This window comes from Chrysemys picta, chromosome 7, assembly GCF_011386835.1.
Source record: "Chrysemys picta bellii isolate R12L10 chromosome 7, ASM1138683v2, whole genome shotgun sequence".
In the NCBI taxonomy this organism is placed as follows: domain Eukaryota; kingdom Metazoa; phylum Chordata; order Testudines; family Emydidae; genus Chrysemys; species Chrysemys picta.
This window is the reverse complement of record NC_088797.1, coordinates 51,800,133-51,826,735: the sequence shown is the minus strand read 5'-3', so window position 1 is coordinate 51,826,735 and position 26,603 is coordinate 51,800,133. Positions and strand designations below refer to the sequence as shown.

The 26,603-nt window shown below is 48.9% G+C and overlaps 1 protein-coding gene across 2 annotated transcripts in view; it reads right to left on the bottom strand.

Moving 5' to 3' along the window:
• The window catches only part of BSN (bassoon presynaptic cytomatrix protein), a 463,393-nt gene that overhangs the window by 276,092 nt on the left and 160,698 nt on the right, over window positions 1-26,603 (bottom strand). For both annotated transcript variants that reach the window (XM_065551446.1, XM_065551445.1), the window contains exon 3: window positions 19,198-20,037. In XM_065551446.1, the coding sequence (XP_065407518.1) occupies window positions 19,198-20,037 (840 nt within the window). The remainder of the gene's footprint in view (window positions 1-19,197; window positions 20,038-26,603) is intronic.

Genomic DNA, 26,603 nt, shown 5'->3' with positions numbered 1-26,603 from the left:
ATCTGCAAACTTGCTGAGAGTGCAGTCCACACCATCCTCCAGATCATTAATAAAGATATTAAACAAAACCGGCCCCAGGACCGACCCTTGGGGCACTCCACTTGAAACCGGCTGCCAACTAGACATGGAGCCATTGATCACTACCCGTTGAGCCCGTTGAGCCCACATGTTGTAAGTGGGTGTGGAGAGCTCAGCAGGAACCCTCAAATTCCTCCCTAAGTGTACATGCTTTAATGGGAGTGGTGTAAGCGTCCCACCCATACTGGTTCAGCACCACTGGCTGGCCCTGCACTCATCCTGCCCCTTTGGGGAGAAAGCTATGGCTTCCAGGAATGTGGGGCTCACACCGTCCTGCATTTGTAGCTGGTCCCTATAATTGCCTTTCCCTCGCTCCCCGCTCCATGCATTTGCACATCAGTGCAGGGCTAGCTGGAGTTTCTCTAACCCGTTCTAGTCTGCTTGGTTTCCTCCTTCCTGGAAGGAAAGTGCTCTGTGGAGCAGCTGTGTGCACGAAGCCCGAGAGAGCTGGGATTTTTGCAGGGGGGGTAGCACTAAGCTGCCTGAATTGCTTTAGCCCTGCTAACCCTCCTTGGCCAGGAGTTACTGACAATGTGCCCCTTTATGGTGGCACCTGTAAAGGCAAGAGGCTGGTGTGAGATCACATAAAGGGCACCCGACAGGTAACTGCTCCTATCTCCAGCACGGGACCCAATGCACAGGAGGCAGAGGGCTTGATGTCAACCCCCTTGTGCACGTCAATGGCAGCACTCAGGAGGGAGGGAGACAGAACAAGGCCCACTTATGTCCCAATGCAGTCAGCCAGGCCCAAAGCTACTCTCAGGACTCTGCTGATATACATATCACTGGGACTTGAAACCTCACCCAGCCCCCATTCTCTTGCTGTCTCGGGCTGCACCAAGTTCTCCTCAAATGGTGAGCAAATGGAGTTTTCATATAATTTAATTATCATTTCCACAAGCATTCTTCCACGGAGCCAAATGCAAGATGCTGCAATTGCTTCTGCAAATAGGGCAGGCTCTGCTCCATTCTCCCCATCCCTTTCTTTGTCAATGTAACTTCAAATCCAAGTCACACAATGTACTAGCTGGTAGATGTTTTATCCTGGCCCAATTCTCCCCCTGCAGGATGTAAGTAACTTCAGTGAGTGTTCTTGGATCCTAAAAGCTCTTGGCTTTTAATAGAGCATTTGGTACAATGCTTCACAAATTCTTACATTAAAAATCCATTTGAATGGGCTTGTATATGCCATTGACATAGTGTCACATGGACCCTGAAGGACCCTAGCCAATTTGGACTAATCAGATAGGGGACATCTACCATGAAGTGTTTGAAGGACCTTCTGGTAGCCCTATTTTTAGTTAATATCTTTACTAATGATACAGAACCCAGATAATGAGGTGATACACACAGCATTTAATGGTAATACTAACTGGGGAGCCAATGAAACACCAGCAAGGACAGGAGAATTGTAAAAAGGATCAAGGATGTTAGAAATAGCAGCGAAGAAGAACAGCGTGTGATTTAGACTGGAAAAATGCAGAAACGCACCTCAACCCAAACTCTTCAGTGGGAGGAAGACACACAGAGATCAGTGATGCTGAAAAAGACCTAGTAGCAATGGGGAGAGTGCACAGCAAATAGGACACAAGAGCTTGCCAAGCAATATGGCAGCATAAAAACATCCATACAGTTCAAAGCAGAATGTGCAGAGGACTCACGTCACAAAGAAGGAAGGTGATCATTTCAACAGGCTGCCTTGCCTCAATTAACAACTCATCAGATGCCCTCATCTAGCCCACCCTCCATTCATCCACCTCCTCTCCAAGGCCTGGGCAAAGATGTGGGTTTCACTGTGCAGTTAAAAGGTTAACACATCCAGATTCTGGCGCATCCAGGGCAGAAGTGATCCTCAAGGTCAAGGGCCCTTCCTGGAGAACATCCTTTTGCTGATGGCAGCTGAAGATTGATGGTCGGGGAGGGAGCTGGGTCTCCAGTGCACCAGAGTGACCGCATGATAGTGTTAACATTTTTTCTTAAAGTAAGTTGTGAAAACACTCTATGAACCCAAGCTAGGCACAGCGGTAGCTCCCCCACAGGAGGCAGTAGCTGTTCACTGGGTGACCCTTTGACTTTGTAGACCCTTTTTGATTCTGCTATCAGTTCCTTAAGTGTCACTGTCCTTGCCTGGCTGTCACACTGAAAAATGATCTCTGGTTAGTTTTTGCTGGGTGGGCTCATCATACTCCTGCACCTATGAGTGCTCCTCTTATGCCCACACACTTTCCATCCCCACAGGGACTTAATCCCTCCCCAAGCCTTCTTTTTGCTGGCACCCCTACAAGTGATGACCAGGCAAAACACCATCTGGGGAAGGCTGACTTTTCTTTACAAAAAAGAATCCTTTCCAGTGCTTTGCATCCTCCAAGCTGTGCACAGAGCTAAGTTCCTTACTTGATCCCATAGCGTGGCCTCCTGCCTTTTCCCTTCCAGTGATTTGTTACACTCGTTGCATCTTTTTTCACACTGGATTTTAAGATGGTTGGAGTAGGGATCATGCTCTCCCATGTGTTCATACAGCACCTAGCATAATGAGGTCCTGATCCTGAAAGGAAATTATGTACCTTGTAAAGTTAAATACTCCAAAGTTAGGAAATGCCAGACTTATGCAAACCTTAATTTTCTCCTCTTGTGTGTGCGTGCTGTGCACTGAATGAGGAAGGGGTCATGTGACAAAAAATAATGTGATCGTGTAATTACACAATGTATCAAAATGCATATGCACAAAAGGGAAGAATTAAGGTCACATGAGCAATCATAAATCAGGCATTTCTAACTTCTGAGTCCTTGACTTTGCAAGCTTAAACATGTTCTTTTAAAGTAATGATTTGTATAAATAAATTCCTAGGTGTTTGGGGTCTTTGTTTTGTTTTTTATTGGTTTTATTTTATTTGTTTTATAAAGAAAAAGATAAAACTAATTCTATTCACTGACAATAAAGGCAGTATTAAGGGTGCCTACTAGTAGCCTGTGCCCTTCCAGAATGAGTTCAGCAAAACTCAAACTTCTCAAAAGCAGAGGTAAGGTACATGGCTGGATGATTGGAAAAAGGCAAGTATAGTGCCCATCTTTAAAAAAGGGAAGAAGGAGAATTCTGGGAACTACAACCTCACCTCAGTCCCCGGAAAAATCATGGAGCAGGTTCCCAAGGAATCGATTTTGAAGCACTTGGAGGAGAGGAAAGTGATCAGAAACAGTCAACATGGATTCACCAAGGTCAAGTCATGCCTGACCAACCTGATTGCCTGGCTCTATAGATATGGGGAAAGTGTGGACATGATATACCTTGATTTTAACAAAGCTTTTAATATGGTCCCCACAGTATTCTTGCTAGAAAGTTAAAAAAAGTATGGCTTGGATGAATGGACTATAATGTGGATAGAAAGTTGGCTAGATCGTCAGGCTTAATGGATAGTGATCAACGACTCAATGTCTAGTTGGCAGCCAGTATCAAGAGAGTGCCCCAGGGGTCTGTCCTGGGACTGGTTTTGTTCAACATCTTCGTTAATGATCTGGATGATGGGATGGTTTGCACCCTCAGAAAGTTCACGGATGATACTAACCTGTGGGGGAGAGGTAGATAAGCTGGAGGGTAGGAATAGGGTCCAGAGGGACCTAGACAAATTGGAGGATTGGGCTAAAAGAAATCAGATGAGGTTCAACAAGGACAAGTGCAGAGTCCTGCACTTGGGATGGAATAATCCCATGCACTGCTACAGGCTGGGGACCGACTGGCTAAGCGGCAGTTCTGCAGAAAAGGACCTGGGGATTACAGTGGACAAGAAGCTGGATATGAGTCAGCAGTGTGCCCTTGTTGCCAAGAAGGCTAATGTCATACTGGGCTGCATTAATAGGAGCATTGCCAGCAGCTTTAAGCAGGACTAGATGACCTCCTGAGGTCTCTTCCAACCCTAATCTTAAGTCTATGAACCTAAATTCTGTTTCCCCCCCCCCCCCACTCCCGCACCTCCAGGAATTGGCAATAGCTACCAGCAATTATCTGCATGCACTGCAGCAGCATTTACTGTGTTAGGTGTAGCTTTAATGAATAGTGGAGCAATTAGTTGAAGTAGCTTAACAGAGCTGTGATTGTGACACGAGGTGATCTGGGGAGGGCTGTGGTCCTTGGAGAGTGGGGATGGGGGAAGACTGTGAGCTCCTCTCCCTGTCTCCTGTGGGTGACCAAAGAACAAAGTTGCATGTGTACTTTGAGAGATCCAGCATACCTCATTTCAGCACTGTGTTGTGTAGGTTGCGTCGGTAGCAGCGAATAGGAGTTTTCTTGCCATGGGGACTATCAGCCGTTAGATAGGAGATGAGTGTGATCTGAGGGTAATAAAAGGTAAATGCCATTGTGCACACAAGGGTGAAGAGGCTGTTGAAGGGACTGTGAAATTTAGCAGATGTGGTGTTTTTCCTGTCACTTAGGCTGTGTGAGTGTAGTGTATGTGTAGCTAGCTCCTGTTCAGTACAGTGCAAAGGCAGAGTGGGAATATGTGCTGTGGATTGCAGCAGCACTCAAAGAAGGCAGAGTTAAGGTTGTGTGGGCGTGCACCTTAACTGTTCATTTCCTGGTCTTCAGAAGTTTGAGGTTTTGCTGAACTCAATGTTCTGGAAGGGCACAATATACCAGGCAACCTTAACTGTGTATTAACAATGTTTCTTGTCAGAGGAATTCAACAGGAGTCCTGACAAATAGCTGTGAAACCCTCTGGCAAAGTGTGTGTCACAGCCCCCGCTAGTGGCTGATCTATACAGAAGGTAACACTCTACTACTACCAGCTAATCATTTAGCTCAGGAGGCAGAGGTCTGCTCAGGGGATCTAGAGGTCCCATACTGATGATGACTATGTGGAGAGTCCAAATGATGAAATAAATGTTTATTTTTGTTTGCTTTTTAAAAAATTACAAAATTTCATACATTGTCTAGTTACATGGCTGCCTAGGAAACCCTCATTTCCTTTTTGATTTAAGGTTGGGGAGAGCTATGCCCAGCTGAGCTGCAAAAGGAGAGGGAGCCAGGAGAAGGGGGGGCTGCATGGCTTTTCTTGTGACTTTCAAAATTAAGGGATAGTTTGAAAACTTGTTGTCCATAACTCTGGGCATTAAGCTCTGATCCCTGTGAAATTATCTGAGGAGATCAATGGTTGAAGGACAGCTAGAATGTGGATGGAAAGAGACACAGGAAGGATAAGTAGTGGTAATGGGGCAATGGAGCATGCTTCATCCTGGGGATGCCAGGGCTGGACAACACTTTTCCTGGAATTGCTCCTCCTGGCAGTTGGGGTGGGGGGTTGCCATAGTGCTGAGCATCAGAACAGAGATCAAGGAGACAGTCTCTCCTGTGCTCTTACTGTTCTCACTGGTGCCCAGGCTGAGTGGAGAAGGATGAAGTGACATGACTCAAGTCTTTCCCAGGGTTAGAACCTCTCCCTAATAGGGTTTGTAACCATGTTTGAAATAGTTTTCAAGCACAGTTATAGCCAAAAACTCTAACATGGGGTGAGTCCCACAAGATGTGTTCCAAGCATGTTAGGGATCTGTGCTATAGTGCAGTGGGTCAACTGCAGGGATTCTGTAGGGACAGTTAAACAGGGGCTTAAAAACCAACCTCCCTGGACGGGAAACTGTGCTGGAGACACACCAGATTCCTTGTACTGTACTTCCTTGATAGGAGCAGATTCGGCCTGCAGAAATGTAGTTCTCTGGGTTTCTCCCCCTCCTTGCCCTGGATTCATCTGCCCACCGTCTGACAGAACTCAGTTCTGCTCCCACTGGAGTCAATGGAAGGGCCCCATTTACTTAAATGGGACTTAAATCAGGTCCAGAGCCCACAACCCTGGCACCCCTTTCTTCAAGATACTCATCCTCAATTGCCCTACATTTCCCCTCTGGCTCCTCATCTCACACTAAATAATCTTCCTATTCCGGGTGTCTACAGACAGTTCTCACAGCCCCCCTGCCCCCAGTCATTCCTTAGCTGAACTGAGCTACAGCTACTCAGCTCTTTCCCCATAACTGAACCCTTCCTTTGGCCCTCTGGCAATTTCTATAGCTTTGCTCTGCAGCAGGCAATGCCCTGTAGAGAGGTCGACCATGGCACTGCTGTTAGAGGCTCCCTAGGAGACTTGCAGAATCAGCACATCCTCCAGCTGGCCTGATTCTGCTCTCCCCAAATGTGGGGCTATGCTAGCTGAGCTCAGTGCCCCTTGCAGTCAGATTCCTGTGCCCTGAGCCTGGCCCTACTGTCTGCTGCTGATGCCAGCTATCCCAGTGGGTAAGTCTGCCACCAGCTGATGAGTTACTGAGCAGCACTGAGGAGAGGACTGTGACACCCTGATACCCCAATATTCACCACTGTAATGTAATTAGGATATGTTTTGTACAAAGTATGTCTTCTAAGGTATCATTCTAAAAGTCTTGATCTGCTAGACAGCAATATTTCATTGGATTGTATGTGTTATTGTTGTATGTGAAGTTATGAAGTTTGGCTATGTATGTGTTACTGAAAAATGTTATGAGGTTGAAAGCACCCACAAACAGCCTTTCCGGTACAACAGTAAAAAGGGCAAACAATGTTAATGTCTTATTGAGGAAATACACTCAAGCACAAGGATTACCCCCGGAACTGTGTACAATAAAAACCTCTCAGAGATAGCACTACACAATGGGAAGTGTTTGACCCAGGTCACAGCAAAAGAGCTTTCTAGCAAGTGGGAAGAAGATAGAAAAGGGGGACAACGACACCATGGGGGAACCTGACTCTCCTTGCAACAACACACCTGGAAACACCTGAGGGGCAAGGACTGAATTGTGGGAAGTGATGGTCCCAGGCTAGAAGGATTTTTAGCCTGTGTATGAAAACCTGGGAAAGCCAAGGCAACTTGTGCCTTAAGAATCTGCTAGCCTGTTTATCACTCAGGGTGAGAATTTGCTAATTGATATCCTATCTAGTGTGTTAAGCTCAGTTTGCGTTTTTTATTTATTAAGGTAATCTGCTTTGATCTGTTTGCTATCACTTATAATCACATAAAATCTATCTTTTGTAGTCAATAAACTTGTTTTTGTTTTCTCTAAAACCAGTTTGTGCAACTCGTAACTGGAGTGGGGGGCAAAAAGCTGCACATATCTCTTTCCACATTGAGGGTGAGGGTGAATTTTATGAGCTTACACTGTACAGTTCTCTGTGCAGCGCAAGATGGTATAATTTTGGGTTTGCATTCCCAACCTTGCCTGTGATGAGTGGCTGATACTGCAGTCTGTCCCAGGGAATGGGGCTAGATGGTGACTGGCAGTAGCCTTACACTGAGGTGAGGTGGGGTTAGTGAGTGGGGGTTCCCCTGGGAGGGGAGTCCCAGCGTGTGTGGGTACTGCCAGGGGGCAGCACCCAGAGCAAGGGGCACTGGGGTCCTGGAGGGACACGGGGGCCAGAAGGGGCAAGGTGGATCACCGGCCTGCAGAGGGCGCTCCGGAGGCTGGATTGAGCTAATTCCCGAAGCAATCAGCAGGAGGCGCCGCAGGGGTGAGTCCAACCCCTTACAGCAAGGTACTGCAGTAATGGCTGAGTAAGGCCCCTGGTGGGAGGGTACCACACCAGATTTGGGAGGATGGGTACCACACCTGGGGCTGCTCATTGAGATGCAGGGAGAAGGAGAAAGAAGAAGCAAGGATCCCCAAGCACAACTCCAAGATTTTCTGCAGTCCATGGTGGGCTGCTCCATGAGAACCTGAGTAGACACAGGGCCGGTGCAAGGATATTTTGCACCCTAGGTGAAACTTCCACCTTGCGCCTTCCACCCCTTCCCCCAGAGAATCGCTTATTATAAACTTTCAAAAATGAATACTGCAAAATATGGCATTGTTCATTAGAATAATATATATTTGGCTTGAAAATTTATTAATTTCATTATTTAGATTACATATTTAATGAAAATAAATGAATAACCTGACATGGTGGCTTGGCTTGGGGCAGGGGTGTGTGGCAGGGGCTGGCTGGAGACAGGGGTGTGTGGGGCTGGCTGGCTTCGGGCAGGGGAGATGCGGAGCTGGGGTGCAGGGTTGGCTGGAGATGGAGGTGTGGGGCTGGCTGGCTTCGGGCACGGGGGTGCAGCAGGGGCTGGCTGGAGACGGGAGTGTGGGGCTGGCTGGCTTTGGGGAGTGGGGTGTTGCAGGGGTTGGATGGAGGCGGGGGAGCGGGGCTGGCTGGAGGCAGGGCAGGGGGTGTGGGGCTGGCTGGCTTCAGGCCGGGCAGGGGGGATGCGGAGCTGGTTGGAGATGGAGTGCAGGGTTGACTGGAGACAGGGGTGTGTGGGGCTGGCTGGCTTCGGGCAGGGCAGGGGGGATGCGGAGCTGGTTGGAGATGGGGGGTGTGGGGCTGGCTGGCTTGGGGCATGGGGGTGCTGCAGGGGTTGGATGGAGGTGGGGGTGCGGGGCTGGCTGCAGGCAGGGCAGGAGGTGTGGGGCTGGCTGAGGGCAGGGTGGCAGGTACCAGGGCCGTCGCTAGATATTCTTGGGCCCTACGCAGCCCCCCCGAGTGGGGGGATGCCCCAGGCCTCCGTGGGGGAGGTAGGAGCGGGGGGGGCTGACTTCTGGGGGGGCAGGCCTCTGGGGGGTCAGAGCTGGCTTGGGGGGCAAGAGGGAACCACCCCCCAGCACTCACTGGCAGCGTGGCTGGGGCCGGGTCTCTGTACTTCCTGCAGCCCCAGCCCTGCTGCAGAGCTCAGGGGAGTGGGGGCAGGGCGGGGCTGAACAGGGGCTGGGCCCTGGGGAAGAGCCAGAGCAGCAGGGAGCAGCGCAGCACCCCCAGCGGCCGGAGGAAGAATGACGTCACTTCCCGGCTGGCTGGAGCTGATCAAAGAGGGTTACACATTTAGCCGGCACCGGGTGAGCATCCCAGACATTTTGGGCACCGCTTTTTGGCGCCCTCAAATCTTGGCGCCCTAGGCGGCTGCCTAGTTTGCCTAGTGGATGCACCGGCCCTGAGTAGACAATGGGGCCTGGGCCTTAGTAATGTAATAACGCTCCTCCCCAACCATGCATCAGCAAGATTTGAACCCTGAATCTCCAGCATGAGAGCAGAGCTAGCTCATTAGCCAGTAGGAGGAGGAGGGTGTTATCTCAAATGGGTGATTGACTGTTGGGCCCTGGTAAGAAGCTCAGCCTGTCTCTTTCTCTCCACTGCTTCTGCTCCATGTAATGCCCCCAGAGGGTGGGATACTGCATCCAAGAGTTACTGGGGGGAGTCCAGCCCATCTCTCTCTCTCTCTCTCTTCCCTAACCTCTCTCTCATTCCTCTCCTTTAGGAGTTGGGGTAGCTCCAGCCCTATGTGGTGCCCTGGCACAGGAAAAGGGGAAGTGTATTGCTGCAGCAAGCTGTTAGGTGCTGGATCAGTGGGGGTGAAACCCAGCACAACTCTCTTCCCACTCCCCACTACAGCTACTCTGGCAATTCCTGGTTATGGCCAGATACCACAAAGCTTCATTCAGCTTGTGCTGGGTAGGGGCCTTCCCTAAGACACTGCGAGGGATCCCTGCCCTGAGTAACTGCCATACCCTGGCCACAGCAGCTGTGCTATTCCAACCTCAAAAGCCCTGTACAGAAATCAAGCTCCAAGGACGGAATCTAGGCAGGAGGGGCTGAGACTTTAATCCCATTACCTGATTGCCACCTCATTTAAAGACCACTGGACCCCCAAACTCTATCCTTGCACAAAGTCCTCATACCCCAGGGCTAAGAATCTCCCACCTACCATGTCCTGTGGATGGACAGAAAACACAAAAAGGGCCATATGAACTCAGATCCCTACAAAAAAAGAAATGTCATTGGCTCTCTCATCCCACCAATTCCAATAAACCTAAGGTGTGCATAACAGTCAGACAACACAGATTAATTCAGCCTGCATGGGCCAAATCCTGACCCAGCCAAGGGCCACGTAGGCCTCTTATTCCTGTGCATGGCAGCTCTATGGTTCACACATTTGGCCACTCCTCACTGTATCCATGGAAGCCCAGAAGGGGGCCAAGAAGACAGAGGCACTGTTTGCCCTATTTCTGGCCCTACACAGCTCCTCACGCTTGGCAGTGTTCTGTATATTTATGATTTTGACAGATAACATCAGTGTTTATTTTTAAGCATTTTTCATTTTTTTATTAATTGACATTTTCACAGTTGTTCAGAATTATAGGTTTTAAGCATATTTTTCTATTTTTGTATATATAATTTTCACGGTTGAAGAAATTATGGGGGGTGTCAAACAATAATGATTTAATGACAATAGACACAGATACAAAAAGTTCAAGCTTTATAGCCAAACACAAATTGCCAGCATCATGTCAAAATATGCAAAATAAATATCCTTAAACCAAACTGTAATAAGATCTCAAGCAGCATTTTTCTTATTTTGTCTATCTGTTAATTTCAATTATTATTAATGGAAATATTTTGCCCTCGGTTTGTGGGTGTACAGTGAAATCAACACTGAACAGATTTACCAATAAAAATAAAATCATTCTAAGCCTACAGATTCTAGGCAAGGGTGTCTAGAATCATAGAATATCAGGGTTGGAAGGGACCTCAGGAGGTCATCTAGTCCAACCCCCTGGTCAAAGCAGGACCAATCCCCAACTAAATCATCTCAGCCAGGGCTTTCTCAAGCCTGAACTTAAAAACCTCGAAGGAAGGAGATTCCACCACCTCTCTAGGTAACCCATTCCAGTGCTTCATCACCCTCCTAGTGAAAAAGTTTTTCCTAATATCCAATCTAAACCTCCTGCACTGCAACTTGAGACCATTACTCCTTGTTCTGTCTATTACACATGGGCCTCAGTAACCTTGGCAGAGATATCTGTGAGGAGAGGAGACCAAGCCCCTTGGTAGCAGTGTCAGCTACACTGTCTAGCTTCAGGCTAGCTACTGCCCCAGTTTCCCCCCAGTTCCAGGAGCTCATCACCAATCCACCTTCCCCCTAACATGTGGGATGATGGCCTGGCTCCCCAGCCCATGAGGGACTCGCTGTCATGCCCAGAGTCTTTCAGGCCCTTATTCCAGGGCACTATTTTATTAATTCAAACATGAACTTGCAAAGTAACAAAAAAACTCACAACCTCAGTAGGCTGCTGGGGCTCAGAGGCCTTTCACTCTGTTCCATGGCTAGTCACAGGAGCCAACCTCCCTCCTGCAGCTCCCTTCCAAGCGTGCTCTCTCAGCCCTTTATAGAAACCACTGACCCATTCCCAGCTGGCAGAGGCAGTGCTAGCCTATTGGAGGCCCTAAGCAGGAATATTGTTGCCCCCACACAATAATAATAAGTGACTAGGGGTCCCCCTTGAGCTGCTCAGGGGCCTAAGCAATTGCTTAGCTTGCTTATGCCTAGTGCTGACTCTGCCATCTGGATCTGAGAAATGAACAGGGCTGGCTCCCTGCCTGAACTGGGAAGGGGCAGGCCACCTGATTACACCTTCAGCTATGACTGACTTGTAGGGAAGGAGGTTCTACTGCACCCTTCTCCTCACCCTGGAAACGGGGTATTCCTTCATTAGCCTGGACCCCTACTCTGCCTAGCTGGCTGCTCCAAATGGAGCTGGCACTGGCCCTCATCAGGGACCTGCTTTTCCCTCTCCTCTCACAGGCTGCTCCACTCTTATTGGGCTGGGAGATCCCACCCCTGCAACTGAAATGTCACTCCTCAGTGACCCAACTCATCACCATATGTGGTGGTGGGGGGAGTGGATGAGGAGTCTCTATGGCTCTGTCTTTACAGCAGCTCTGCAACTGCTGCTGTAAAGTCTCCACTGGCAGGATCTGAATTGTTGGTGGTGGCTGTGGAGCCCAGCTGAGTGACAGTGCTCTGGCTGGGCTCTGAGCCAGGGCTGGGATTTGGCCCCGTTGCTTTAACCTCCAGAGACAGGTTCCTTTAGGCAGTACCTCCCAGCAAGGACAGGGTAATCTGGTGGCTTGTACTAATAGGGAATTGATAAGGGTGAGGAAAGGGCGCCATGCTAAGTGAAATCTACATAGGACTGTCACTAGTGAACAGCATTAAAGAATGATTCCAACTACACCTCTACCCCGATATAATGCTGTCCTCGGGAGCCAAAAAATCTTACCGTGTTAAAGGTGAAACCGTGTTATATTGAACTTGCTTTCATCCACCGGAGTGCGCAACCCCACCCTCCCGGAGCACTGCTTTACCACGTTATATCCAAATTCGTGTTATATCGGGTCGCGTTATAACGAGGTAGAGGTGTACATCAACATCTGATGGAGACTCTCCACCTCACAGTGCAGCTATCACTTTCCTTTACACCAGTGACAGTAGCAGGTAAATTGTAGACTGGAGTTCAATGCCTCTTCGAGATGGACTTCAGCATTGCCTCTGGTTAGGACCCTGGTTGTCACATCCAGTTCCCATCCTCATGTACCTTCAACTTCACGGATGTAGCAAATTCCCTTCATTTCAGTTTGTATTTTCTTTTGGCTGTTTTTGGCAGTGATTGTTACATGGCAATGTCTCCTGGAATCTTCTGCTTCACAAAGTTCCATGTCATTTTGACCAATCAACCTTCATGATTTTGATCATGTGTCCAAATAGTTGAAAATCTGTCATGTACTGTATGCTCAACCAACCAGAATGCAAAAATATAACATCCATTAGGAATGTATTTATTATCCTTTAACAGTCTGAAATGGCCTCAACTTCCTTCACAGATTAGCTCCCTGGCATATTCAGAGTCCCATCTGCTGACCTCAGTGTCTAAAATAAGCTTTCACTGCTGTTAGCACTGCAGAGTCAGCCCAGCTCAAAAAGAGAAAGCTGCAGTCCAATACTGAGTTCCCTGGCAAACCCAGAGCAGCTCTGGGAGAGGGAGATGCAACCTAGTCCCAAGCCCCCAGCAGAGTCATCTTGGGGAAAGGGGCCAGTAGCCTGTTTCTGAGCCCCTTGCAGAGCCAGCCTGACTCATAGAGAGACCTCACTTACTGGTGCTCTGTAACATGGGATTAAAAATAATGCTTGATGCTTACACTGCACTACAGATCACCACAAAGTGCTCTGCAAAACCAGGTATGCATGAGCAGCCCCTTCTACTGATGGCATAGCTACGCTATGGAGAGTTGAGGAAATTTGCCTGAGAACATGGAGGTCTAGTGGAGAAAAAACAACTTTAGCACATCAGAGAGCTGGGAGTGTTCCGCTCCCACTTTTACTGCAAACGTCCTACGTGACTCTGTGCAAGCCACTTAATTTGTACTTTCTCAGCCAGTACAGGATTGCTCACCCCCACATAAACTCTGGTGCTCTGAGCCAAGCAACAGGGCAGGGCTCCTGTTACTTCCTTCGGCAGACATAATAGACCTCAGCATCAGGGAATGTTTTTATTGCCTTTGCTCACTCCCATCCAGGTTCTCCTAGTTCTAACCCTTTAGAGCAGCCTCAGAAAATCTGCTCTCCCTCCTTGCTATTTATGCAGCACTCTACATTTCCTCAGTACCATACACAGAGGGACTCTCTCCTCTAATCAGAAGTCAATGGGAGCTACGGATAACAGGAATCATTGAAAATTAGGATCCACTGGCCAAATTCATCCCTGGTGTAACTCCACTGGCTCCGGTGGGATTACATCAAGGATGAATTTGGCCTAAGAAGTCTAAAGCTGGGTACACCAGAACTGGGACAGCCCTAGTCAGTGGACACCTTTGAAAATGTGGGACTTGATCTCTGTGCCTCAGTTACTCCATCTGAAACTGGAGGTGATCCCAGGTGACCTATGTGACATTATCTGATTAAAATATGACCATGTAGAATCTACATTGTTGCTACCACTGTTATATAATTGCAACAAATCTTGTACAAAGTATGTCAAGTAAGGTGTCAATGGAAAAGCTGTGGATTGCTGAATATGATTATCCTATTTGTATGCATGCATTGTTTTTGTATCTGAAGTCATGAATATTAACTATGTACCTGTATTTCAAATGTTTGCTCCTGTGATAGCAGCCACAAGATATTTAGTCTGCACATTGTGAAGGGACTATTCAAGTTGAATGGCTCATCAAGGAACACTTAACTCACAATGGTCCATGGAAGACGCCTAGCCACACCTGATGGACATTCATGTGAACCTTTTAAATAGAGCAGGGCTGGGCAAACTTTTTGGCCCAAGGGCCACATCTGGGAATAGAAATTGTATGGCGAGCCATGAATGCTCACAAAGTTGGGGTGTGGGAGGGGGTCAGGGCTCTGGTTGGGAGTGTGGGCTCTGGGGTGGGGCCAGAAATGAGAAGTTCAGGCTTTGGGCTGTGGCGGGGGAGTGGGATGTGGTGGGGGTGTCAGGGCTCTGGCTGGGGGTGCAGGCTCTGGGGTGGGGCTGGGGATGAGGAGTTTGTGGTGTAGGAGGGTGCTCTGGGCTGGGACCAAGGGGTTCAGAGGGCAGGAGCGGGATCAGGGGTGGGGCAGAGGGTTGGGGCGTGGGGAGAAGCTCAGGGGTGCCGGCTCCAGGAGGCGCTTATCTCAAGCAGCTCCTGGAAGCAACAGAATGTCCCTTCTCCGACTCCTACACGGAGGAACGGCCAGGTGGTTCCTGGCCAATGGGAGCTGTGGGGGCAGCGCTTGGGGCAGGGGCAGCATGCAGAGTGAAGCCCCATGGCTGCCCCTACACATAGGAGCTGTAGGGGGGCCATGCCGCTGCTTCTGGGAGCCGTGGGGAGCGGCTCCCGACCTTGCACTGCAGCTGAAGTGCCGGAGTGCCAGAGCGGGGCAAGCCCCAGACCCCGCTCCTCAGCAGGAGCTCGAGGGCTGGCTTAAAAAGGCTGGCAGGCCGGATGTGGCCCGTGGGCCGTAGTTTATCCACCCCTGAACTAGAGTATGAGTAATGGCCCCTGCTATGACTCAGCAAATCATGCAAGGGCATGTGACAAGACCATGTGATACTTAACTCCATCTTGTTACCTCTATTTTTCCACAAGCTGTGTGGAGGGCTTTGAATAAAACAATGGGTTTCCCTCCACATGGCAGAAGCTATAAAAGGCCCTGGAAACATCTCCATTTTGCTTCTTTCCTGCTCAAACCTCTGGATTATGAACCAATGGGAGCATTCTAACCAAGGGACTGAGGACCTTTCAAATCATTTGGAAGCCACCAGAGTCTTAATAAGACAGCAGTTTATTTCATCACTGCATTAAGCCTGATCCAAGAACCTTGCAAGTATTGTATGCATTTGATTTCTTTAACCAATTTTAACTCCCACCTTTCTTTCTTTTTATAAATACATTTTTAGATATTAGCTACTAAAGAGTTCACAACAGCGTAATTATTGGGTAAGATCTGAGTTATATATTGACCTGGGTATGTGGCTGAAATTGGTTTTAAATAACCACTCATCATTAAGTCTAGTGTCTGGGTGTTGAATCCAGGACTGGAATACCTAAGGAGACTCCATTTCTTGTTAGCCAATGTGGTGAGACAGAAGTTTACTTTTGTTGCTGGATTGGTACATCTTATGAAAGAATAACCACCAGTTTTGGGCTGTGTCTACCCTATTTCTCAGCAGCTTGTCCTGAATTTGGTATCCTCAGTTGTGATCCACGGAGGCACAGTGACAAACTACATCGAAGGGTTGGTACCAGGCTTCACTAAATGGGGTTTGTACAAAGTATTATCAGTGGGAACAGAACTCTTATTCCTGAGCTGAATTCCATGGGCAAGTTGGTGAGATGAGGAGGAGGGGAAGTGGTTAATCCCTTTTTTCAGCTTCTGGATTTCCTGAAAATAGGCCAGATCTGAAAGCATTCCTGGCTGGTGTGGAGCATTACAATGCACACTGAATGACATACACCATTCATCAGTCCTTAGGGGAACACATGTGCTGGGGCTCACCCCATACAAGGCCTGGACACCACCTACCTGCAAGTCCCACTTAAGCTCTCAAAGTGAAGAGTAAGTGGTAAGTGGAGGCTAATTCTCACCCATAATGTGGTTCTGCAAAAAGATCCTGCACATGCTCAGTACATAATTCACAAACCCTTAAAGCTGTGTTAATTTAAACCCATTTCCATTGACGACTATTGTTAGATACTTTTCCAACATTCAAACTTCATAAGCCTGGCCAGGCTGGGTCAGACCAATGGTCCAACTAGCCTACTATCCTGTCTGCCGACAGTGGCCAGTGCCAGACGTGTCAGAGGGAACGAACAGAACAGGTAATCATCAAATGATCACTCCCATTGTTCACTGGCAATCAGAGGCTAGGGACACCCAGAGCGTGGACATGTATCCTTGCCCATCCTGGCTAATAGCCATTGATGGACCTATCCTCCATGAACTTATCTAGTTATTTTTTGAACCCTGTTGTAGTTTTGTCCTTCACAACATCCCCTGGCAACAAGCTCCACAGATTGACTGTGCGTAGTGTGAAGAAATACTTCCTTTTGCTTATTTTAAACCTACTGCCTATTAATTTCATAGGATGACCCCTGGTTCTTGTGTTATGTGAAGGATTAAATAACACTTCCTTATTCACTTTCTTCACACCATTCATGATTTTATAGACCTCTATAAGACCCCTTAGTTGTCTCTTTTCTAAGATGAACAGTCCCAGTCTTTTTAATCTCCCCTCATATGGAAGCTGTTCCATACCCTTAGTCAATTTTGTTGCCCTTTTCTGTATCTTTTCCAATTCCAATATATCTTTTTTGAGATGGAGTGACCAGAACTCCCCACAGTATTCAATGTGTGAGAGTACCGTGGATTTATATGGAGGCATTAAGATATTTACTGTCTTCTTATTAAGGCTAAGATTTTATCATGGATATTTTTAGTAAAAGCCTGGACAGGTCACAGGCAATAAAGAAAAATTAATGGAAGCCCATGACCTGTCCATGACATTTACTAAAAATATCCATGACAAAATGGGGAGCTCAGCTGTGGGGTCCCCACACCACCCACAGTGGCTGGGCACCTGCAGGGCCCGGCTTAGAGCTCCAGGGACCCCAATCACCTGTGGGGGGCTCAGAGCTCCAGGGTTCCCCACCGCCTGCTGTGGCTCGGAGTGCCCAGGGGCCCTGGGCGGCCAGGAGCTGTGAGGTACCTCCACTGCCTGAGGTGGCCGGGAGCTGCAGGGTACCCCCGCTGCAGCTCCCAGGGCCCTGGGTAGCCGACAGCTGTGGGGTACCCCCACTGCTCACGGCGGCTCAAAGTTCCCGGTGGCCCCAGGCAGCTGGGAACTGCAGGGTAACCCTGCCGCCCCCAGTGGCTTGGAGCTCTGGGATTCCCCCACCCGCCTGTAGTGGCCAAGAGCTATGGGGTACTCCCACCGCCTGCGGCGGCTCGGAGCTCCAGGAGGCCCCCGCCACTGGAGGTGGCAGTGGTACCCTGCTGCTCCCAGCCACCGCAGGGGGACCCTGCAGCTCCCACCCACTGCAAGCTGAAGTCACAGAGGTCTCTGGAAGTCAAGGATTCCGTGACCTCCGTGATAAAATTGTAGCCTTACCCATAATGGAATTGGGCCAGGATAGCAGGGTTACCATCAGTACTCTTTGGGCAAAGTGCATGGGAATGTTAAATGACTTTGGTTTAATATCCCATCAAAATGACAGACACTCCAGCAGCACAACATCAAGTTAGAGCATTGCTCTACTACTAACTCAGAGAAGAGTGTGGCACCTACTGAATCAGCAGCACCACTTCCTGTGGCACTAGCAATAGGAAAACCTGGGACCTGAACAATAAGGACCCAGATTCACTACAGGCATAAGCAGGAGCAACTTCATTGGAGTAAATGGAATTGCACTGTTTTATACCAATGGTGAAAATTGGCTCCAAATTGCTGTTTTTATGCCAGTATTCTTAATTAAAAAAAATACATCTGGCATACCTGAACTATACATTGTACTTAAGCAGAACTGGTTACAAATAGGATGTTTTTCAGTGTTTTCTCATTAGATGTCTTTAAAATCTTGAGAAACAATTGATTTAATATCATACAGCAACAGACAAGGGTATAATAGTCAATCTCCCACTCTAACTCTAACCAAACACCAGAGCCAAAGTTCAGCCACCTGTAGGAGCCAAGCTTTCAATCACCTTGGACAGCCACCCTGGTCTTTACAGTGAACAGGAAACCCTGAGCAAGCCCAGCAAATTTGAGATCCACATGGACGTTAAAGTCATTGAGCACTACCGGCCTCTGTGCCTGTGAGGATCTTCGTGCAGGGAATAATGCAGTGCAACATGATGAACCATACACCAGCAATGGTACTCCACCCGACCTTTATCCTACATACCCAATGGATGCACTCTATCAGAGCTAGTTTGGGAGCAGGATGTCTCTTACATTTTATATTGGACATATACAGCACAGCCACATCGTCTCCCCAACAATCCCCCTTTAAATCACACTGTACCTCGTTCCCAGATGGAACCAACTGCACCAAAACCAGTCCTGCAGAATTAGGCAGCCAAAGTAAGGAGCCTCATCCCTTATCAAATCATGGATGATTACTGATTTATTCACCACCAGCCTTCCATTGAACAGTATGACTCCAAAGCCAGGATCCACTTCCAGTACCCTATTGTCCTGAGAAATAACAGACAGTACAAATGTCTTGCTACAGGCCCCTGCCTAACATAAAATCTTCCTTCACCTTGTTTCCTCCTGCCCATAACCATAGGGCCTGAGGACTCCAAGCCCTTGCAGCAAGCAGCAGCCACGTTCTATCCTCTTGGACACCCAAAGATGCCATTAAAGGGCTGCAGCCAAACAAGGACGTGCCAAGCAAACTGCAAAGGCCATTTTCAGCAACTCTACCCTGCCACCCCAAATCAAATATGGTAAAATCCCAACACAACCAAGATCCAAACACATGGCCCAAGTACACATCTAGGGCTTGTCTACACAATGGGGTAATGCACCACTGCGGTGTGATTTATTTCTAAAGCACCCTAACTTGTTGCAAATTAATCAGCCTTTTGAGAGGGACTTTGTCAAGGCTTTTTTAGAAGTCTATTAAAACCTAAAAGGAAAATGCACCAACTTTTGCCATGTTATTAATATCTGAATCTCAGAACAGAATCAGGATTCCCAGTAAACTACTACATGGGCAAGCCCAGTGTACAGCCTCCTTACCTCCACAAGATGAGGTGTTGGGTTGAATCCACACATGTTGCAGACCTGCTGTTTACAGGTCGTACAGGTATTATAGTTGGAGGGTTCCCCGGAGCCCACATTGATCTCTGATTTGCAAAGGGGGCACAAGACCCTTTCCTTCGGCACTTCCTTTGGCTTGATGACTTGTTCTGCTTTTCCTTGCTTTGTAGCTGGGGCAGTCCCAGGCCTACTCTGTGCTCCAGATGCAGCACTTGAGGCTCTGAGTCCAGCTTCTTTGCTGGCATCACTGAAGAGAATTTTTGGAGGCACTTTGCCAGGGGACTGCTGACTTTGCAGGGTGGCCTCTGGCTGGACGGACATGAGTGTGCTTGCCTGGGTCAAAAGAGAAGCCCCAAACCCGAAGAGCTTTCCTGTGAGACCCTCTTGGGGTTGCTCTTGTGCTGCAGCACTGTGGGGGGGTGCTGAAGTCTTTGCTGGGGAGTCTCCCACAGTCTGTCTCTGGTCACAGGAGGAAGGCTTTGCTTGATGCTGAGGGGAAGACCTCCCCACTTCCTGAGGTGCAGCAGGTTTTGGCTGGCCTTGGGTGTGTTGTTCCCTCTGTGCTGTAGCTGGGGGTGGTTTTGGTGACTCTGATTGCAGAACACCAGCACCATGCCTAATGCCTGGCTCCACAGTTCCTGGTGGTTTCTCCTGTCCTGTCATTCCCAGGAATGGAGGCTGGGGATGTTTGGCTGGAGAGTGGGATGGAGAAAGTGAAGAGGAATGTAGCTGCTGCTGGCTTTTGGAGCGAGGTGCGGTGATCATGTCCATTCCCAAAGCTCTCTGCATCTGGCAATTCAAACATAACCATTCTTTCACCTAAAAGGCAAAAAAGACAATGCAGTGAGTGATGGATACTGACCATGATCAAGGACAGGATCCACACAGCCAATGGCAACACAAGCAGTTTTCTGTACCTGTCTACCAACCTCAAAGCTAACTGCCCAGGCTCTGCTAACTCTAGGAACATAATTAAGGCACTATCACAACCTCTCTATGCTGAGAAACATTTTGCAATTAGATAAGCATGAGCAGAGGGCTCTTTCAGGTACAATTCTTCTGTACCCCACCTGTGGCTAGAGACATGTGCAGAGAAGTGCACCGTTCTTGTATGTCTAATACCTTACAGCAGTGGTTCTAAACCTCTTTTGGGCTCATTTATAAATGTTTATGGCCTGTCACAATGCAGTAAGGGAGTGGAGGCCCTGGGGTGGTTTTGGTTGGCTCCTACCCCCTGGGGAAGTAGGATCCTGCCCAGCACTCACCCCACAGTGGTGGCTCCTGCAGCTCCTGTGCTGTGGGGCTGGCTGGGCTTGGCTCTCCACTTTGGGTATTGCAGCTTCCGGGGTTGCAGTGCCCAGAGCCATAACCAGGGTGAGATGAGCAGGGCAGCCAGGGTGAAAAGCTGCAGGGATGGGAAAATGGAGCGGTGGGGGGGTCACGTGCCTCCCCAGATTTCTGCCTTCAATTTAGCACAGAGGTTTCCAAACTGCAAGGGGCACTTCCCAGTTTGAAAACCATCACCTCCTGCCAGGGCCGGCTCCAGGCACCAGCTTGCCAAGCAGGTGCTTGGGGCGGCCACTTCGGAGAGGGGCGGCACGTCCTGCTATTCAGTGGCAATTCGGCGGATGGTCCCTCACTCCTGCTCGGAGTGAAGGACCTTCCGCCAAATTGCCGCCGCAGATCGCGATCGCGGCTGCTTTTTTTTTTTTTTCTGAGGCTGCTTGGGGCAGCCAAAACCCTGGAGCCAGCCCTGCCTCCTGCTAGAAGACAGCTGATCGGAAGGTGGTGGGAGCCGCTTGGCTCGTTCGGGCCCCTAGTTCTCTGCCCAGCAGCTCTCCCTGCCCTGGTCTCTGAGTCAGGCCACCTCTAAACAGCTGGGCACTACCCAGGCAGCAGCAAGCGAGTGCCTCAGGAAGCATCTCATGGCAGGCAGGCTCTGCGGGCAGAGGTTGGCTTCAGGGGGTGGCACCAGCTGGTGCTGGGCTTCTTTGGGGCAGAGGCAAGAGTGAGTTGGGCACAGCTCTGAGATATTCCGACCGCTCTGCCTGGGGATTGTCATCTCTCCCGGGCAGGCAAACTGTTGACTGTGAAAGCAAAAGGCTAGTTTTCACTCCATAAATCAGGATTTACTGGATGGAAATTAAAAGTATAAAATGCCTTGGCTAAGTAGCGATAAATGAAAAACTCCCCCCTTGAGAGACATTCCCTGTGTCACACTAATGTCTGCATTAAGTTAATTAAAGAGGCTGTATAGGAGCTGTGAGCCTTTTGATTTTAAGAATCCCCAGGACGCCCATGCATCTGTATAAATATTAATATATAAAACTGTTTGCAGGATAATCAGCTCTGCATACGTAGTGCTTCTCTGAGACAAGCGATTAGGGCCCTAAAAAGGAAAACACCATTCGCAAATGAGACCTGCCTAAGCCATAAAAGTCCTGGACTGTTAACTGGAAACTGAGATCGCTGCTGACCTGACCTTCAGGACACAAGATGTGTCCAGCACTTCCACCCAATGAACCATGAGGGGGCACACTGTACTTCTGCTCGTACAGAGGGAATGTAGAGCTTGCTTGGCCTAGCTAGAGGAGGTGCAGCTGATGCCAGTCGGCAAGAGATTCAGAACGAAGGTACAAACTAGTACCCCACTCACATAGCTTCACCTTCTACATGGGCAAGCCTGCACATAGCCACGAGTGACAGACACCAACAGCAATCCTAGCTGGATGTACCCAGGCTAAATATGGCAAGGCAGTACCCACACCACAGTTAAGGGGGTAACTACATTCCCATTATAACTGGATTTTTCCTCCTCCTAATATGCTCAGAAAAAAAATTATTACTGGGTCCAAATATTCCTATTAATGTAAATGACAACACTTTTAAAAATTCTGCTCTCAGTCTTAGCAATATGTAGTAGTAAATTTCACAGGCTAATTACATGGTGTGTAAAGAAGTATTTCCTTTTGATCCGTGTTAAATCTGTTGCCTTTTCATTTCATTGAATGTCCCATTGTTCTTGTATTATAAGAGAGTAAACTGGACTGCCTCAAACCACTGTGCTGTATGAAAAGGGAAACTGAGGCACACTACCATATTGCTTTTACCACTAAATGCCAAGATTTCTATACTATGCACAATATTAATATCTACATTGTCTTGATATTAATTGGGTTCCAAACATTTGCCAGAGCTTATCATAGAACCATAGGATATTAGGGTTGGAAGAGATCTCAGGAGGTCATGTAGTTCAATCCCCTGGTCAAAGCAGGACCAACACTAACTAAATCATCCCAGCCAAGGCTTTGTCAAGCCGGGCCTTAAAAACCTCTAAGGATGGAGATTCCACCACCTCCCTAGGTAACCCATTCCAGTGCTTCACCACCCTCCTAGTGAAATAGTGTTTCCTAATATCCAACTTAGACCTCTCCCACTGCAACTTGAGACCCTTGCTTCTTGTTCTGTCCTCTGCCACCACTGAGAACAGCCTAGTTCTGTCCTCTTTAGAACCCCCCTTCAGATAGTTGAAGGCTATCAAATCCCCCCTCACTCTTCTCTTCTGCAGACTAAATAACCCCAGTTCCCTGAGCCTCTCCTCATAAGTCATATGCCCCAGCTCCCTAATCATTTTCATTGCCCTCTGCTGGACTCTCTCCAATTCGTCCACATCCTTTCTGTAGTGGGGGGACCAAAACTGGACACAATACTCCAGATGTGGCCTCACCAGTGTCGAATAGACAGGAATAATCACTTCCCTCGATCTGCTGGCTATGCTCCTACTAATATAGCCCAATATTCCGTTGGCCTTCTTGGCAACAAGGGCACACTGCTGACTCATATCCAGCTTCTCATCCACTTTAATTCCCAGGTCCATTTCTGCAGAACTGTTGCTTAGCCAGTCGGTCCCCAGCCTGCAGACCGGTGCATGGGATTCTTTCTTCCTAAGTGCAGGACTCTGCACTTGTCCTTGTTGAACCTCATCAGATTTCTTTTGGCCCAATCCTCTGATTTCTCTAGGTCACTCTGGACCCTATCCCTACCCTCCAGCATATCTACCTCTCCCCCCAGCTTAGTGTCATCTGCAAATTTGCTGAGGGTGCAATTAATCCAATCATCCAGATCATTAATAAAGATGTTGAACAAAACCGGCCCCAGGACCGACCCGTGGGGCTCTCCGCTTGATACCGGCTGCCAACTAGACATCGAGACGTTGATCACTATCCATTGAGCCCAACAATCTAGCCAGCTTTCTATCCACCTTATAGTCCATTCATCCAATCCATACTTTTTTAACTTGCTGGCAAGAATACTGTGGGAGACCATATCAAAAGTTTTGCTAAAGTCAAGATATATCACATCCACCGATTTCCCCATATCCACACAGCCAGTTATCTCATCATAGAAGGCAATCAGGTTGGTCAGGCATGGCTTGCCCTTGGTGAATCCATGTTGACTGTTCCTGATCATCTTCCTCTCCTCCAAGTGCTTCAAAATGGATTCCTTGAGGACCTGCTCCATGATTTTGCTGGGGACTGTAGTTCCCCAGGTTCTCTTTCTTCACTTTTTTAAATATGGGCACTAAATTTGCCTTTTTCCAATTGTCCAGGACCTCCCCTGATTGCCATGAATTTTCACAGATAATTGCCAATGGCTCTGCAATCACATCAGCCAACTCTCTCAGCACCCTTGCATGCATTAGATCTCGACCCATGGACTTGTGCACGTTCAGCTTTTCTAAATAGTCTTTAACTAGTTCTTTCACTACTGAGGGCTGCTCACCTCCTCCCCATACTGTGTTGCCCAGTGCAGCAGTCTGAGACCTGACCTTGTCTGTGAAGACCGAGGCAAAAAAAAGCATTGAGTACTTCAGGTTTTTTCACATCATCTGTCACTATGTTGCCTCTCTCATTCAGTAAGGGACCCACACTTTCCCTGACCTTCTTCTTGTTGCTAACATACCTGTAGAACCCCTTCTTGTTACCCTTTACATCCCTTGCTAGCTGCAACTCCAATTGTGCCTTGGCCTTCCTGATTACACCCCTGCATGCTTGAGCAATATTTTTATACTCCTCCCTAGTCATCTGTCCAAATTTCCACTTCTTGTAAGCTTTCACTTCTTGTAAGCTTGTATGGATAAAGTAGCTATGTTCTTTAGCTCTTGGCAAGATCACATGAGTCATACAGGAACCATGCTGCAAGAGCAGATCCAATCCACTATTGTTCTAACCAAGTCTTACCTTGAGTTTGTAAAGAAGTTCAATCATTTTATTGAACATGACTTAGAAAAACCATTTCTGTTATACACTGATACAGCTTCTAACCCAATACTAGCTGTAGTAAGGCAGAACCAAGGATGGGTAGGGTGACCAGATCGCAAGAGTGAAATATCAGGACACATCTGGCGAGCGGGCGGGGGAAGGAGTAGACAGACACAGGTGCACAGCCCTGACTGGAGCCAGAGACACACTGGTCCGCCTGGCCCTGTGCTACCAGCTTGCCCCTTCCTGTTGGGGGTGGGCCCATGCTGCGCCACACAAGTATCCTGCCCAGCGCCCCCTGGCTCCACTATGCGCATAGCCCCCCTACAACCTTTCCACCACAAATGCACAGTGCTGTGCACACACATCCGCCCAGTGCCCCCCTGCCCACAGCCCCACCACAGCTGCCCAGCACCCCACACAGAACCCCCCACTCGCTCGTTTCTCAATACACACAGATTTCACCTCCCTCCCTTCCTTCCTCCCTCCCAGTGCCCTTCCCCACAGCCCCACCACCACAACTACACAATGCCCCACACAAACCTGCACTGCCCATTGTCCTGACACACACAAACCTCCCCCCGCTGCCCAGCACCCTCCACACTCTCACAGCCCAGCAACCCCCAACCCTCCCAGACACTCACTCCATCACACCCTGCCCCCTTCCCTGGCCCCACTCACCAGCCCTGCTGGGAGGTCTTTGGCTCCTAGGGTGAGAGCGGCGAGGGGGGTCTCCAGATTCTCCACATGCTGCGCCCGCCACAAGCGCAAGCTCCGTGGCTCCTATTGGCCGGGAAAAGCGCCAATGGGAGCTGCCGGAGTCACGTAGCGGGGCTTGCCGGTGCCAGCAGCATGCAGAACCCCCCCACCCTAAGAGCCAGGGGGCGAGGTGGGGAGTCCCGGTAGTGCGCACCTGGGGTGGCTCCCATCCCAGGAAGCATCCGGCAGGCTGATCCCCCTGGCTCCTAGGGTCGTGGGTCGGGTCGGGTGCAGGGGGCGGAGGGCTCTCTGCCCGCTCCCGGCGCCTGGAAGCCCCGCCCCTGCAGCATGTGGTGCTCCTGCCGGCAGGCGGGCGCTGGGAGCTGCCCCAGGAAGCGGGAAGCGGTGGTGCCACAGCTGTGCCGCTGCAGCCGCGGTCTGGACAGTCCCCGATATCAGGACAAAGGGCGTCCCAATCGATGTAAGGTCGGGACATGGGACAAATCCCCTAAAATCGGGACAGTCCTGATAATATTGGGACGTCTGGTCACCCTAAGGATGGGGATCTCTTGGGATGCAGTCAGTAATGTTTGTGTCATCCCTTCCTGCATCAATTTTGCGTTGGGGCTGTGACGTTATTGACATGAACTGTGACCGTATAGATCATTGTTGCAAACAAGGTCATATAGTGGCACCAAATCTTGTACAAAGGAGGTCATGTAAGGTGTCCATGAAATGGTTTGCCATTACTATATGTAATTTATTCCATTTAACCAATTCTAACTCTCATCTATATTTCTTTCTTTTTATGAATAAACCTTTGGGTGGGGAAGCCATAAGTTTGGGAAACCATAAGTTTGGTCAGGCCAAACCCCAAAATGTCTCCCTGCTTCAGGCACCCGGCTATCTCCATTACCAGTGACTCCTAGTGCTCCTCCACAGTCTCCCTTGTCTGGGGAAACAGTCCTTACTGCCTGGTGGCTGCCTCAGCTGGCAGGCTAGTAACCCTTTCTCTCCGGTAGGGAAGCTGCTAGCTCCTGCCTCTTTGCCAGTCAGCCCCCAACTGAGCAAGGTCCTTTCTGTCCTCCGCTCTCCAGGCCTGGCATTGCTGCAGGGCTAGCTGGGGCCCCAAGGCTCTCTTTAACCTATGCCATGCTGGCAGGCAGTTTCTCCACTTCATCACAAGGTCCTTCCGTTTTCCATACAGTCCTCTCTAGACTTACCTAAATTAAGTACTTTTGCATCACCCATAAAGTTTGACATTTCATTGTTCAACTGCCTCTGCAGATCATGAATACAGATATTAAATAACCCCAGTTCTGGGGCACCCCCTTATGAACTTCCTTTCATATTAAGAACCAGCAGAGCTGAGAAAGGGATGGAGCAAAAGTGGGTTTTAGTCTTGTTTTGCTCTTCCCTGATTCT